This window comes from Rhinopithecus bieti, unplaced genomic scaffold (genome assembly GCF_001698545.2).
Source record: "Rhinopithecus bieti isolate Rb0 unplaced genomic scaffold, ASM169854v2 scaffold_5101, whole genome shotgun sequence".
Lineage (NCBI taxonomy): Eukaryota > Metazoa > Chordata > Mammalia > Primates > Cercopithecidae > Rhinopithecus > Rhinopithecus bieti.
Genome location: NW_016804853.1, coordinates 233,859 through 250,580, shown reverse-complemented (window position 1 = coordinate 250,580; position 16,722 = coordinate 233,859). Strand labels below are relative to the sequence as shown.

Below are 16,722 nucleotides of genomic sequence, written 5' to 3'. Positions count from 1 at the left end.
TTTTTTTTTTTTTTTTTTTTTTTTTTTTTTTTTTTGAGACGGAGTCTCGCTCTGTCAGCAAGCTGGAGTGCAGTGGCGTGATCTCGGCTCACTGCAACCTCCACTTCCTGGATTCAAGCAATTCTCCTGCCTCAGCCTCCCAAGTAGCTGGGACTACAGGCACGCGCCACCATGCCCAGCTAATTTCTGTATTTTTTGTACAGACAGGGTTTCACCATGTTGGCCCAGATGGCCTCGATCTCTTGACCTCATGATCCACCCGCCTCGGCCTCCCAAAGTGCTGGGATTACAGGCGTGAGCCACTACGCCTGGCTGGTATCTTTTTTTTTTTTTTTTTTTTTTGGAAATTGTTTGGGGCCCGGGGGGGGGGGAAGGGGGGGGTTTTCTCCCCACCCCAACCTCCGCCTCCTGGGTTCAAGCGATTGCCTCAGCTTCCAGAGTAGCTGGGACTACAGGCATGCTCCACCATGCCCAGCTAACTTTTTATATTTTAGTACAGGTGAGGTTTCACCACGTTGCCCAGGCTGGTCTTGAACTCCTGAGCTCAGGCAGTCCACCTGCCTTGGCCTCCCAAACTGCTGGGATTACAGGCGTGAGACACTACGCCCAGCTGTCTTAAGGTATCTTTAGTAAAGTGTCTTTTCACTATTAGAGGTTCACAGCCTCATGTCTTCAGTCTTCCTGCTGTCAACTTTGGTTGCTCTCTGTACGTTTTTCACCATTTTCCATTTGTCTCATTTCTGAGATCTCTAGTAGAAAATTTAGGTGAGTGCTGCAAAGTAGAGTTGGCACTGATAGAACTTTCTGGGACAAGGTCTGCTTTAGCCTTTGGTATGCTAATGAATTTGGAAAGAGCCACATTTTTCTGCTGTTGTAGCATTCATCTCCCTGCTTACTTGTATTTTAAATGAACAGCCTATGAATAGAACATAAAACCATAAATGTTAGGTCTGGAAGTGACTTTGGAGATACTCTTCCAATGTCCTTTTTCTAGATAAGGAAGCTGAGTCCCAAGGTCACATGACTTGCATCTGGTTAGTAAGTAGCATAATTGGTAATAAGATTCCCTGACTTTGAGAATAGTCTTCTTTTCACCATCTTATTTTGCTTCAGATTCATTTTGTTCAACCAAATTCCAGGCACACTACCTTGCAAGTTTGGCTTATAGGAGGGTAAGCATTGTGACAGTGACAGCTCCATCTACCATCACAAAATCACAGCGAGTGCCACGTGTGATCATGGCATTTAAGAAGGCAGGCATGAAAGCATGCACTGGTCCCTCTTATCCATGGTTTTGCTTTCCAGTTTCAGTTACCTATGATCAACCTCTGAAATAATAATGACTCCAAAGCAGAAGAGTACTGTGCCTGATTTATAAATTAAGCTTTATCATAGGTATGTATGTATTGGAAAAAACATAGTGTACATAGGGTGAGGTTCTATCTGTGATGTCAGGCATCCACTGGGGTTCTTGGAATGTATCCCCCAAGGATAAGGAGGGACTACATATTTTTATTTCTCTACTCTTCCCCCCAAGTCAGATTAACTCATAGCTATCCAGATCTTAAGAACAGTATGACGTTAGGCAAGTGACTTAATCTGACATTGCCTTGTTTTTCTCATCTGAGAAATGAAGATAATGCTACTCATTTCATTGGGTTGTCATAAGGATTAAACTATGCTGTTGAATATTAAGTGCTTAGTATTATGTGTTTGTTAAGTTTGTTAAAATAAGTAGAATGATATACCACTAAGTAGTATTTTCTAAACATCTGTTTCCCAAACCTGTAGTCTTAATTAAGCAGCTTCTTGACAACTCAGACATAAATTCTCAGGTATCTAGTGTCCAACTGCCAACTGAGTGGTTATAGTTGTTCAACACAAGCTTCGAAAAGTGATGATTAAGATTGGACACTAGGAAAGAAGTAGAAAATATTTCCAGGTCCATAAAGTAATTATTGCACAAAATTCATGCATCAAAGTTAAGCACTTTATTGGCAGAAGAGTTCCATCATTTTCCTCCTTCATAGCCTATGGTTTTTTGTTTGTTTGTTTGTTTGTTTTTTTGAGACATGCTCTCACTCTGTTGTCTAGGCTGTAGTACAGTCTCACAATCTTGGCTTGAAGTCATATTGTTCTTAAGATCTCAACCTCCACCTCCCAGGCTCAAGCAATCCTCCCACCTCAGCTTCCCTAGTAGCTGGGACTACAGGTACATATAACCATGCCTGGCTAATTTTTGTGTTGTTTGTAGAGAGAAGGTTTTGCCATGTCACCCAGACTAGTCTTGAACTCCTGGGCCGCAGTAACGTGCCTATCTCAGCCTCCCAAAGTGCTGGAATTAGAAGCTTGAGCCACTATGCCCGGCCCTAATAACTCTTACTTTGTTCAACAAATATTTATTGAATATCTTGCTGTACTCAAGATATTTTGGAGTAAAATCTCAAGGACTTGATTAGCTGATTTTCAGTTTTTGCATGTTAGCAGTAGCAACTGAATTACAGGAAAGTTGTTAGCGTCGACCAAGTTAAAGAAAAGAGATAAATGAACCCCTGAGAAAGCTCAGGGGTACTCCAGTATAATGGCAGCCCCTACATTGTTTTATTACAAAGTGGTGCTGTAGTTGATGTTTATAATCATAAAATTTTACCTCCAATAGAGAGGGCCCTTGAGTGTTGTCTAATTTAGTTTTCTTGTTTTACAGTAGATAAAATGACCCTGAAACATTGAGAACACATTAAATCATGTTCTATAGATTGTTTGTGGGAAGTTAGCCAAGTGTGTATTGCCTTTCAGAAAGCTTTCTATGCAAGCTAGTTATAAAGTTTGGTACCTAAAAAGTTTAGCTACGATTTCCTGCCTTTTCATTAAGTAAAACACCTAATGATATGAAATAAATGAGCATTATCTCACGTAGATCTCTCCTTAGAGATTAAAGCCTGTCACAATGAATATAATTACAATGAAAATATTTAAGAAAAATATAATCATGATTTAGCCATGTGACCTTGGGACTCTACTACCTGTTCTATAAAATGGTAATGATAATTGTCCCTCCCTGTATCATGACTAGTTTTTTAAAAATTTTGGTAAAATATACAAAACACAATGTATCATCTTAATCATTTTCAAGTGTGCAATTCAGTAGTGTTAAGTACATTCACATTGTGTAACCATCCCACTGTCCACTTCTAGAAATATTTTATCTTTTCAAACTGAAATTCCATACCCATTAAGCAAATAAGTATCTTCTGTCTTTATGAACTTGACTACTTTAGGTACCTCATAAAGTGAAATACAGTGTGTGTGTGTGTGTGTGTGTGTATGTGTGTGTGTGTGTGTGAGAGAGAGACTTCTGGCTCATTTCACTTAGCAAAATGTCTTCATTTCTTTTGAGTGTATATTCAGAAGTTGAATTGCTGTATCATATGATAATTCTATTTTTAGGTTTTGAGGAACTGCTGTACCATTTTTCATATTAGCTGTACCATTTTATCTTCCTGCTAGCAGTATACAAGAGTTCCTATTTCTCTGCATTCTTTCCAGTGCTTACTTTCTGTTTTTTTTTTTTTTTTTTCTTAATAGTAGCCATCCTACTGGATGTTAGGTGGTATCTCTTTGTGGGTTTGATTTGCATTTCCCTAATGATTAGTGAGTTGAACATCTTTTCAGGAGTTTATTGGCCATTTATCTTTTATCATGGCTTAGTTTTGATATAACGAGTTTTGATATAATGACTAGATTTTCACGTATAATCACATACATGAAAGTCCAGAGAATTATAATGTCTTATATAAGTGAAATTAGTGATTACGGTTGTGTTAACATTTTTTTCTGAAATTAATAAAACTGCACTGAATGGTTAAAAGAGGCAGAATTCGAGTTCTGTAGAGGAAGTTGTTTGTACAGTTGGAATTCATTGTGCTCAAGACTTAAGACAATTTTCGAATACATGTGTATGTGGCTAGCATGAGGCCATAGCAAACAATTGCCCAGTGTTAAGGCCATGAAAAGAGTCCTGTTTGTTTAACCAGTCCCTTGTTGAGGTGTTTGTTAATCCTGGGTTGTTAGCCTAAAATGTAATAGTAAACTCAACTGAGAAATTAACTGAGAAATTTGCTAATGTAAACTAAAATATAAATGCATAAAATCAGTATTAATTGTGACTCATTAAGATGTACTTCACGAGAGCAGTCAAAATAGAGAATATGGCAAGAATATGGTAAGGCATAAGAGAATCGTGATACTTTACTGAAGCATATAAAAGATTGGAATGATTAAGTGGTCAAATCATGTGCCTGAATGAAAAGACTTGATAGTAGTTACATATTGAGTTAAGTGTGATTTTTCTCAAATTAATACATTTATGTAATTCCAGTCAGTATTTTAACAAAATTATTAATCTCTGAAGTTTATTTGGAATGTGGGTGATGAATAAAGATAATACCAAAAAATCCCAAATTTTTAATCAGCTATATGGAATAATACCTAGTATAAATTATAGTAATAAATCTAGTGTTTATTCAGGAATAAACAGAGTAATGGAAAAGAATTGAGGACCCAGATACAGAACTGTCTGTCTATGGTGTTTGACATATCACTTATTATTTATTTATTTGGAGGTAGAGTCTCACTCTGTTGCTCAGGCTGGCAGTGGCACAATCTCGGCTCACTGCAACATCTACCTCTCGGATTCAAGTGATTCTCTTGCCACAGCCTCCCAAGTAGCTGGGATTACAGGTGCATGCCACCACACCTGGCTAATTTTTTTGCATTTTTAGTAGAGGCAAGGTTTCAGCATGTTGACCAGGCTGGTCTTGAACTCCTGACCTCAAGTGATCCGCCCGCCTTGGCCCCCCAAAGTACTGGGATTACAGGTGTGTGCCATCACACCTGGCCTGATGTGTAATTTTTAATTAGTTGGTAAAGGACGGACTTTTTTTTTTTTTTTTAAGATGGAATGTTACTGTCTTGGCCCAGGCTGGAGTGCACTGGTGTGATCTCAGCTTACTACAGCCTCTGCCTCCTGGGTTCAAGCGATTCTCCTGCCTCAGCCTCCTGAGTAGCTGGGATTACAGGCACCCGCCATCAGGCCTGGCTGATTTTTGTATTTTAGTAGAGATGGGTCTCACCATGTTGGCCAGGCCAGTCTTGAACTCCTGACCTCAGGTGATCCACCCACCTTGGCCTCCCAAAGTGCTGGGGTTACAGGCATGAGCCATGCCCAGCCAAAGAAGACAGATTTTTTAATTAGTGGTGGGATGATTGTTTGTTATCTATTTGGAAAAAGAGACTTTCCTTTAGTACTGTGTATCGTCATACTCCAGTTGGATACATGTTTTAAATTTGAAAAAGTTACATAGTATTAGAAGAATTTAATTTTGATCTCATGACATTGAGATTAGAAACCAAAAAGAACAAAATGTATGGCAAAATATTTTATAAGCCTTATTAAAAGACAGACTTGGAAATGCTATTTAGCAGTGAATTTTAATAGTTATTGTCAGAATAATTTAAATGCTGAAAGTTTGATTTCTGATTTCATCTACTTTGTGTGTGAAAATGTACATCAGGTGAACACATTTATAAATTTTTATATGTATTTGTAATATAAAATTTTTTTTTTTTTGAGATGGAGTCTTGCTCTGTCCCCAGGCTGGAGTGCAGTGGCCAGATCTCAGCTCACTGCAAGCTCCGCCTACCAGGTTCACGCCATTCTCCTGCCTCAGCCTCCCGAGTAGCTGGGACTACAGGCGCCCGCCACCTCGCCCGGCTAGTTTTTTGTATTTTTTAGTAGAGACGGGGTTTCGCCGTGTTAGCCAGGATGGTCTCGATCTCCTGACCTCGTGATCTGCCCGCCTCGGCCTCCCAAACTGCTGGGATTACAGGCTTGAGCCACTGTGCCCGGCTAAAATTTTTTTAGCATAAGGAAATATGTGAAAATTACATTAGTTTCAAAATACCTTTTTTAGATGGGAGAAGTTATCTTTGTTGGGACAAAAATAATGCATCTCTTCAATAATTAGGGCCATAAGGAACATATTCTTAAAGTGGATTGTTACCAATGGTAAAAAAATATTTACTAAAATGGGTACAAATGCAATGTTGATATTAGAAGTTTATGCAGTGTCATTATAAATGTTGATTAGTCTAACTTCAAATGTTTTATTTTGTTCAGTCAGGTCAATTCAGTGAAGATATGATACCCACAGTGGGCTTCAACATGAGGAAGGTAACTAAAGGTAACGTCACAATAAAGGTATGTTATTTCTTGCCATATGCAATTTAAATTCTTAGCATAGACACCTAGAAATTATTCTGTTTAATTTCTGTGTTTTTACTGAAAATTTGCAGTTTTTCCGTAATGAATGTGCATGTTTCAAAAGAATAGTTTTTTTTTTTTTTTTTAAAGCAGTGTTTTGCTCTTTCACCCAGGCTGGAGTGCAGTGGCGCAATCTTCACTCACTGCAACCTCCGCCTCCTGGGTTCAAGTGATTCTCCTGCCAGCCTCCAGAATAGCTAAGATTACAGACTTGTGCCGCCACGCTCAGCTAATTTTTTGTATTTTTAGTAGAGACAGGGTTTCGCCATGTCTATTAGGCTCGTCTCAACTCCTAACCTCAAATGGTCTGCCTGCCACAACCTCTCCAAAGTGCTGGGATTACAGTCGTGAGCCACCACACCTGGCCAAGAATAGATTTTTAATTTATTTTGTTTTTCAAAAATAAAATCTATGACCTGAGCCTTAATGTCCATTTTGCCCGGTTATTGTGGTTCACAGAAGCTGTTCACTTTCTCTGTGGCTTATCTAATGAAGTCCAGATTTAGTCATGTGCATGTTTTTTTATGCTTGTTACCAGTTCTGTAGTTAAATTGGAAACCTCTTGAAGATAAATGCCATGATTTGAGACTTTGATGTAGCCCAGTGTCTAGTGTGATGCCCTATGGAGTAGACACAATAATAAAATGATTATGGATGGTGGCTTTCATATGGATAAAATAATTTTTATTTTTTTGAGATAGAGTTTCACTCTTGTTGCCCAGGCTGGAGTGCAATGGTGTGATCTCAGCTCAGTGCAATCTCCACTTCCTGGATTCAAGTGGTTCTCCTGCCTCAGCCCCTGAGTAGCTGGGATTACAAGCACCTGCCACCACACCTGGTTAATTTTTTGTATTTTTAGTAGAGATGAGGTTTTACCATGTTGGCCAGGCTGGTCTCGAATCCTGACCTCAAGTGATCCACCCGCCTCGGCCTCCCAAAGTGCTGGAATTACAGGCGTGAGCCACCATGCCCAACCAAAATAATTTTATACAAGAAAAACACCTATGTGGAAATGTTGGCTACTTATTTACAGGATAATTTTAAAAGGTTAGCCATTAATGTAGAACAAATCAGACAATTAAGCTTTAATAGATTCTGAATTGTTGTTTTCTGTCTTGGCATTCAAATCTGGATGGTGCATGGTCCTGTAACTTTTAAATTGTTATAAAGACATGTTTTCAATAATAGAAGTATATTAGTTAACAGGCAAACTGTTGCACATAAACCAAATCTTTGCTGAAGCAAAATTTTAGATGTATTGTAAATGTATTAAATATGGACTTCAAGTTTAGAAGTGGCCCCAAGAATTCCCATATTAAGAGCTTGTTTGAGGTCAAGTTTTTCAGGAGCACTTTGCCTCTAACATTGTTGAAATAAGTATATCTTCCTGATCTTTCTCATTTTCTGTTACTTCCTCTTTCAATCATTTATTTAAAATATCTTTATTAAGAATTGCCTTGTTTTGGTTTAAAGATCTGGGACATAGGAGGACAACCCCGATTTCGAAGCATGTGGGAGCGGTATTGCAGAGGAGTCAATGCTATTGTGTAAGTGGTTTTGCTTTTTTGTTTGCTTTTAAATCAATTTAGGCATCAAAGAAGAAAGTTTGTTTTAGTATTTCTGGAGGCTCAATTTTTATCTTGAAAATGAAAGTCTTTCTTAGCTAATATCCTAGTGCAAGTCCATTAACATGGGATTTAAAACAATCATAGAATAAGATCTTTATGTTTTTTGTTTATGGAGCTAAGAGCTAAGGGGTATACATGTTTTACTATCATGTATTAGTCTTTAAAACAGTCTAGTTAAAAGTATTAAAGGGTGCTGAGCCTTTCTTTAGGACATAGTTTATTTTGGTTAACAATTTCAATAATGTAAATCTTACGAAAATTAAAAATCAGTAATACCAGTTGTCGTCATCAAGTCATATGGAGAAGGTATGTTGAGATTACTTCATTTTTTTTAAGTTACATGATAGATGCTGCAGATCGTGAAAAGATAGAAGCTTCCCGAAATGAGCTACATAATCTTCTAGATAAACCACAGTTACAAGGAATTCCAGTAAGTATGGAATACTTGTTATTTTACATTGTAATTATATAATGATATTAATTATGGTAATTATACAATGATATTAATTATGTTTGCAATCAGTAACATCTTCTTTTTTAAAATCTGGAAGACTTGTTTACTGTGTATCTGCCATATACTGGGCATTGTGGTAAATATGAATCTCGTAACCAGATATCTACTAAACTACTATGCAGCAGGAGCAGTGCTTAGGCCCAGAGATAGAGTGATGAACAGAAATCAATAGAAATATACTCCTTGCCGTCATGGACCTTATGGTTTAGTGGGAAAGGTAGATACTCTGAAAACACTTGAATAATGTAGCTTTAAGTGCTAGGAAGAAAGGTGCAAGGGGCTATGAGAGTTGTAATTTAGAGGGGAGATTTGATCTAGTTTGAGGGAAGAAGGAGGGATTCACGAGAAAGTAATGCTTGAGCTGAGATCTGAGGGATACATACGAATGTGAGGTATATGACAGTTGGAGGGAAAGAGAGTTCTAGGCAAAGGCCTTTGGGTGGGAGGAAGTGGGAAACTGAGAAGAGGTCAGTCTCTAGAATACATTTAGGAATTTGCATTTGGATTAGGAATGCTCAACCAGTAAGTATATAATGCAAATCCAAAAAAATTTCCAAAATTCAAAACACTTCTGGTCACAGGTATTTTGGATAAGGCATACTAAACCTGTATTAAGAATAGCAGAATGTGGCTGGGCGTGGTGGCTCACGCTTGTAATCCCAGCACTTTGGGAGGCCGAGACGGGCGGATCGTGAGGTCAGGAAATTGAAACCATCCTAGCTAACACGGTGAAACCCCGTCTCTACTACAAAAAATTAGCCAGGCGTGGTGGCAGGCACCTGTATTCTCAGCTACTCAGGAGGCTGAGGCAGGAGAATGACATGAACCCGGGAGGCAGAGCTTGCAGTGAGCGGAGATCATGCCACTGCACTCTGGCTTCGGTGACAGAGCGAGACTCCGTCTCAAAATAATAATAATAATAATAAAAAGAATAGCAGAATGCATAGCATAGACTCAGAATATTTTAAACTCCGTCTCAAAATAATAATAATAATAATAATAATAAAAAGAATAGCAGAATGCATAGCATAGACTCAGAATATTTTAAATAGAAGTTGGCAGCCACATACTGAATTAAGGGCACTTACATTGTAGGAGTTAAGCGAATACCAGTATGAGCAATGAAATGAATGAGATAGGCCACCAGTTACACAAAATGCCTTAATATTGTGGAATGTGTTAACATCTTAATTTTATGTCTTCACATATCAAGATGATAAACTTCTGTGACTTTTTCTTACATAAAATTGTGCTGTTAATATCTTTTCTTTTTAAAGGTGCTAGTGCTTGGAAACAAGAGAGATCTTCCTAATGCCTTGGATGAGAAACAGCTAATTGAAAAAATGTATGTCTTGAATATGCTATTTTAATAATTTGCTTCTAAATTACCCTATTTTGCCCACTTGTTATGTTATTCCTAATGATAATAGCCATTTTTTTTTAGATATATAAACTTAGCCTATCAGAGAAGCGAATCCTAACATTTTAGGATTGCTAAAATGATTTCTTCAGTATAGTAATAAAACTAATGAGTAAAATTGAACAAAGTGATAAGTATGACAGCTGTTCTAAGCACAAACTTATCTTCTTCTTCTCATAGGAATCTGTCTGCTATTCAGGATAGAGAAATTTGCTGCTATTCAATTTCTTGCAAAGAAAAGGATAATATAGGTAAGAAATGACCAGTAATTTTGGAAGAAATGGGTATCATTGGAAGGAATGTCTGTGCTTCTTACAGCTTATTATCTCGCTTTCTCATTAAGTGACTTCCTTTACAGAATACTGCTGCTTTTGCTTGAGAAAAAAGAATAGACATTATACCTTTTGACAACAAATATAGTGAATCTTCACTTTACATTATTGATGGCTTCTTGGAAATTGCTATTTTATCTCTCTCTCTCTCGATCTCTCTCTGTCATATAAATATATATAAAAATATATGTAATATAATATATATTATGTATGTAATCTTNTTTTTTGAGACAGTCTCACTCCTTCACCCAGGCTGGAGTACAGTGGCGCGATCTCGTCTTACTGCAACCTCTGCCTCCTGGGTTAAAGTGATTCTTGTGCCTCAGCCTCCTGAGTAGCTGGGAGTACAGACATGCACCACCACGCCCAGCTAATTTTTGTATTTTCAATAGCGACAGGGTTTCACCATGTTGCCTAGGCTGGTCTTGAACTCCTGACCTCAAATGATCCACCTGCCTCGGCCTCCCAAAGTGTTGGGATTACAGGTGTGAGCCCGGCCTGTATGTTATCAAACTGTTGAACAGCAAAACATTTTTTAAAAAGAGGAAATTGCACTTTTAAGTGAAATGACATACAGCAGGCCCTCATTTCGTTCAGTGTTACAGTGTTAATGAGAAAAAAATAGTTTTGTTATACACCATTTCACTTAAAGTGGCAATTTCCAAGAACCTGTCAGTGATGTTAAGTGAGGACTTAATGTATAACATCCTGAATCTTCTTTGTGCTATTTAAAGAAGAAAATGCAATAAAGTCTTGAGGCTAAGATTATGTGATACCAATTTATTGTATTAATTTTTGCAGAGCTAGTATCTAGCTGTGCTTATAACAAAATGGCATTTATGGAATAAGACTTTACAAAAATCAGTTTACAGGCACTACAACAATTTTTCAGTTATTGAACCAGTATATTACTACAGTATGTTAGCACTCTATTAGAATTATAAGCCCAAAATACCTTTCATTTACTCAGGGGGCCCATATTAATTTCTTAGAACTGCCATAACAAAGTACCACAAACGAGTTGGCTTGGAACAGCAGAAACTTAAGTCATTCAAAATTCTGGAGGCTGGAAGTCCAAAATCAAGTTGTCAGCAGGGTCGTGTTCTCTCTGAAGGCTGTAGAAGATCCCCCCTTGCCTCTCTCTAGCTTGTGGTGGTTGCCAGCAATCCTTGGCATTCCTTCACTTGTAGATGTACCACTCCAACCTCTGCCTCACATTCATGCTTCTCCCCTGTAGTTGTCTCTGTGTCAGTGTATTATCTTTTCCTAAGGACAGAAGTCACTGGATTAGGGCCTACCTTAATTCATTATGACATTATCTTAACTAATAACTTGCAGAGACCCTATTTCCAGTAAAAGTCACATTCCGAGGTTCTGGATGGACATGACTTTTTAGGGGGACACTAAATGTTCTAGCATAGTATCCTTACAGAATAGGTGTGTTTGGCTCAACTTTAGTTTCTTAACTAATTTGGTGTGAGATGATTTGATACGTGAATGTATTGGAATAAAATGTAATAAATAGTACCAGAATAGTATATTTACAAAGTTTATGCTGATATTTTTTCTTTAGCTTTTGTATTCCAGTCTGTCCTTCCCTAACTCACCTTCCACCCCTCCTGCAAACATGGCTTTATTTATTTTTTATTTTTTTTAAGATGTAGTCTTACTCTGTTGCCGTGACTGGAATGCAGTGGCAAGATTTTAGCTGACAGCAACCTCCACTTCCCGGGTTCAAGTGATTCTTGTGCCTCAGCCTCCTGAGTAGCTGGGATTACAGGTGCCCACTACCATGCCTGGCTAATTTTTGTATTTTTAGTAGACACAGGGTTTCACCATGTTGACCAGGCTGGTCTTGAACTCCTGACCTCACGTGATGCACCTGCCTTGGCCTCCCAAAGTGCCTGGATTACAGGCATGAGCCACCATGCCCAGCCACAAACATGCTTTATTCAGCTTAAAGTGTGGATAGTTGTTCTGACTGATTTTGGGCTTCCTTTAAAGACCATTCAGGGTGGTCTCAGCCCTAGTAACAGCTGATATACACAAATTTTCCTTTATAAATGGATAGAATAATTCACTTGCTACATTGGGAGCGTTTATTTGAGAACAGACTTGTCAAGCACTTGTGGTTACTTTTAAGTTTTTTCTCTAAGTGGCGGGGAAAACCCTTTTTAAAATTTAAGATATGCCCCATGAGAGCATTTATTTCTACGTCAGTGGTTCTCAATGGGGAGCTTTTCCCCCAGGATACTTTTGACAATGTCTGGAGACATTTTTGGTTATCATAACTAGGAGGGTGATGCTGGCATCTAGTGGGTGGAGACCAGAGATGTAGGTCCACAGCAAAGAATTATCCAACATAAAATGTCAGTAGTGGCAAGGTTGGGAAATCCTGTCACACTAACCGTAATTTTTAGTCCATTGTGCTGTTTTGTAAATCCATTACTCCCTATATGTTTTCTGTTTTTCCATTGTTACAAACTAGTTGGATACTTTCCTGAAAAAAAAATATATGGGCTCATGTATGGAAGTGCAGTAGAGCTGTGAGGACTTCTTTCGCTATTTGAGGCTGATCTTAGTAGTTTGCTAAATAGCTCAGTAGTAATTTTAGAACTCCTGACTCACTTAAAATGTTATCAAGCCCAAGGAAACTGATCCAGTCTAGTAAGATCCAGTCTAGTAAGATTTGAAATAAGTATTTTATAAATCAGTTCATCTGAGTATCTTATTTCTATTGTCTTTTTCCCTATTCATAAAGATCCATTTGTCTTTAGGATATGAACTTCTATCAGTATCCACAGAGGCTTTGTGTAGTTTTTTAGTGAATTTCTTTTTTTTTTTTTGAGATGGAGTTTCACTCTTATGACCCAGCTGGAGTGCAATGGCGCGATCTTGGCTCACTGCAGCCTCCGCCTCCTGGGTTCAAGTGATTCTCCTGCCTCAGCCTCCCGAGTAGCTGGGACTACAGGCACCCGCCACCATGCTTGGCTAATTTTTGTATTTTTAGTAGAGACGGAGTTTCACCATGTTGGCCAGGCTGGTCTTGAACGGCTGACCTCAGGTGATCTACCCACCTTGGCCTCCCAAAGTGCTAGGATTACAGGCGTGAGCCACCGCGCCCAGCCATGAATTTCTTAAATATTTAGATTTGGTTATTTCACTTCAGATTTACCTTTCTCCCATTCAGTTCAAATGAGTGTGGCTTTGCTCTTATTGTGCATTGTTGTCCCCATTTTAAGGTGCAGAGGTGCTTCTTCAGTAGTTGAGTGAAATCACTGTTTCCACAGTGGTGAACAGGCCACGTTTGTTCATAGCTCAGCCCTGTGTTGTTTCGTTAATGCATATTAGCTGGGAAACTGGTAGTGAATTTACCCTCATCTTTCAGGCTTGGAGAATTGAGTGGTGCTTCTAGTAGACTCTCATGTACCCTTTTGAAGAAGTGAGGACAAGAATTATCCAGCCCCAGATGTTGAAAGGGCATGGTGTGAATCCTGCACTAGCCCTGGCAGTGACAGCCTTCTCTCCCATCCCTCTGCTTTAGTCACGTTCTATCACTCAGAATCCATCCAGAGCTCCACAATGTTTCATGCCTTTTTAAATTCTTTGCCGTTTTTTTTTTTTTTTAACCTGGAATTTTGTGGGGTGGCCCCCAAGCCCCAATAATTACTGCATCTTTTCTGTATCTTATACTTAAAAGCTCCTTGAGGCCAGACAGGGGTTCTTCCTTTTTTTTTTTTTTTTTTCCTTCCTGGCAATTTGCAATCGTATGGGCAACACATGAAAGATGGCACCAACCATTCTATACACAACTTAATTTTTAAATCAGAAAACCCTTCAGTCTCTGGTAATTCCTCATATTCTCTTTAAGTTCAAGTAATGGAGTGTGGGAATACAGATGGCAGAAAAGCAGAAGAGGTCAGGCATAGTATGTGCCTTGAATTAGCAGCATTTTAAATATTGTCATGTTTGATGTTTAGTTTTTTAATTTTAATGTCTTCGCTTTTCCCCTCTATCTTTAGATATCACACTTCAGTGGCTTATTCAGCATTCAAAATCTAGAAGAAGCTGAAGCATCTCCTGAAGTCTTCCAGTCTTTCTTGGCTGTAATCCTAGAATTATTGTCCGTTCCTCTGAAGTAATTCCCAGAATACGGTCCTTCCTAAACCCAAGAAATTGCCTTTTTCAGAGTTTATTTCTCATGTGCACTGCTGAAGATGAATATCCCTAATCCTTCATAAAGAATCAGCTAGAGTTGTCATGATAAAGTCAGCACACAAAAAAGGCTTCTGACACATACCTGTCTTAAACCATGTGTAGAGCTTTTAAAACAAAACAAAACAAAACAAAAAAATCCCCATACACTTTTGACCATCTTAAATCAAGAAAATTACATATTTCCATTGTGGTCTTTCTGGGCCAGATTTTTATATTGGTTTTCAGTAAATGTCTATCTATAATATTTCATTATAGAGTCCAGTAGCTTAGTACTGACACTGACTTGATACAGCATGAAGTTTCTAGTGCCACACACAGTATTTAGAAAACCTTTAAGCGTGAATGACTTACGTGGGATATATATAAACATAATGTTTATTTTATCTCACAAATGCATGTGAAATGTATAATTACATCTTAGGAATCCAAAATGGTCTGCAGAGAGTGAGCGGAGGCACCAGATCAATGTTGTTTCTTTACACTGGTGAGATTCTACATGATGAATATTAAAGATATTCTACTTTCTGAGAACTCTTTATCACCAGATGGCAGTTGGGATATGGGAGGAACTAAAGCATCCTGTTTTGTATCTGTCCAGATCATTATTTCTGTCGCTTGTTTTTTCTTCCCGGTTCAGGATACTTTTTTAAGGGATTGAGAATTGAAGATTTTCCAAAAGCTTTCATGAATTTAGAGCATTCCACCCAATATAATAAAACCTGTTAAGAATGTCAGACTTTGTTCAAACATGTTTGTTCTATCTCCAGTCATTAAATCAGTGCTGCTGCATGACACTCTAACTCCTGACTTTTTATATGCAGTCATAAAGTTGACTTTCAGCACAACAGATACTTATAAACAAATAAAACTTTTATTTTCTCTCTTACTGATGTAAGGTTTGGCACTCTTTTGACTGGTGCCATTAGACATCTTGATTATTGTGACAACTCTAGACCTGCCTGCTCTATCTAATGTAATCATGCTCGGCGTCTGCAGGTTGTTTAATAATCAGTCACACAGAGAACTGAGGAACTGATGCTGTTTGTTTGCTTCTATGATACAGAGATGTCTAAAAACTTCAAATGGACATGTTTTGTAGTTTAGCAACTTCCGTATACATAAAGGGACATATTAATACTGGTTCATTTGTAAATTATTATTCATATAGACCACTGTAGTAGATAAAACTCTATGGTACACCTGCTTATGTGTTGCCTCACACTGTGTGTGATTTTGTTTCTTTTTTTAAGCAGCACTTATGTAGACTGCATTTCCAAATGTGTTGAGCACTCAGAGTGTAGTCAACAGTATGTTCTTTTAATGAATACCAGTTTTAATTTATAGACTGCCATGGCCTTAAATATATTCTGTACAATATACTGCACTGTGTTGCACAGACACTACTTGCTTTTCTCCATTCATATTTTTATGAGTAGAATCTGGGCTTTTAAATTTCTCTTCTTATTCTTTGAAGCATGTTGCATACTTCCCTGGTGGGATGGATGGTTCTGTAAATGAAGGGATATTTAAACTTGCTACTGTTGTTCAACACCATTCATGGTCAGTCTGAACCATTACAAAGAATGTGGCAACTTGCTTGTGCCTAAAAGGAGGAATTGGAACTAGAATGTGTGACTTTGTGGGGACTGCATAGGTTTGTTAATTGACCTATAGCTAAACCTTAATGTGTTTGTGTGTCTAAACATTGCTTTAAGCATTTCAAGACATCCAGACGCTATTACCAACATTTTCCTGTGCATTAACCTCTGCATGTGAAAACTTTTAACAGTTACTCAACTATGTAAATATGTGAATTTTTTTATTTAGGTGGATGCATTTTTTGTCTGTTTACTGCTCTTCTCAGCTTTATTCAATAAACTTGCATTTTAAGGGTTGTGTTGGCAATTTTAACTTAAAATGTGCATCATGATGGAAGGTGCAGACTTTTTTGGAAGGGGATAGAAAGTAAGTTTCCAAGAGGAGGGTCTATAGACCATTTGTCAGAAATCAGCTCAGCCCTCAAAGAATTGGGTCTGTGGGCTAGTTAAAATAGAAATAAACTTTTAAAATATCCACAGAATTGATACTGTGATTTTTTGGGGGCGGGGGAAATGCTACTACTTGTCAGCGGTTACAATACACCAAATTTAGGACTTGTTAAGTGGCAAGCGCTAGTAAAACATTTTATGATCCAGTTTTAAAAAATCAAACCAAGACCCTGCTAAGCAAATGAAATTGCAAGATACGCCTATTTACTGACTTCAGTTCAGAAGGAAAATATTTTGAGT

General features: G+C 38.0%; 1 protein-coding gene across 1 annotated transcript in view; it reads left to right on the top strand.

Annotated features, from left to right (window-relative positions):
* Nucleotides 1-16,509, top strand: part of ARL8B (ARF like GTPase 8B) — a 55,313-nt gene extending 38,804 nt beyond the window's left edge. Inside the window, 6 exon segments of the mRNA XM_017870713.1 lie at nucleotides 6,179-6,259; nucleotides 7,796-7,869; nucleotides 8,287-8,380; nucleotides 9,742-9,809; nucleotides 10,065-10,135; nucleotides 14,239-16,509. Of these exon segments, the coding sequence (XP_017726202.1) occupies nucleotides 6,179-6,259; nucleotides 7,796-7,869; nucleotides 8,287-8,380; nucleotides 9,742-9,809; nucleotides 10,065-10,135; nucleotides 14,239-14,288 (438 nt within the window). The 3' untranslated portion in view covers nucleotides 14,289-16,509.
* The last annotated feature ends 213 nt before the right edge of the window (nucleotides 16,510-16,722 follow it).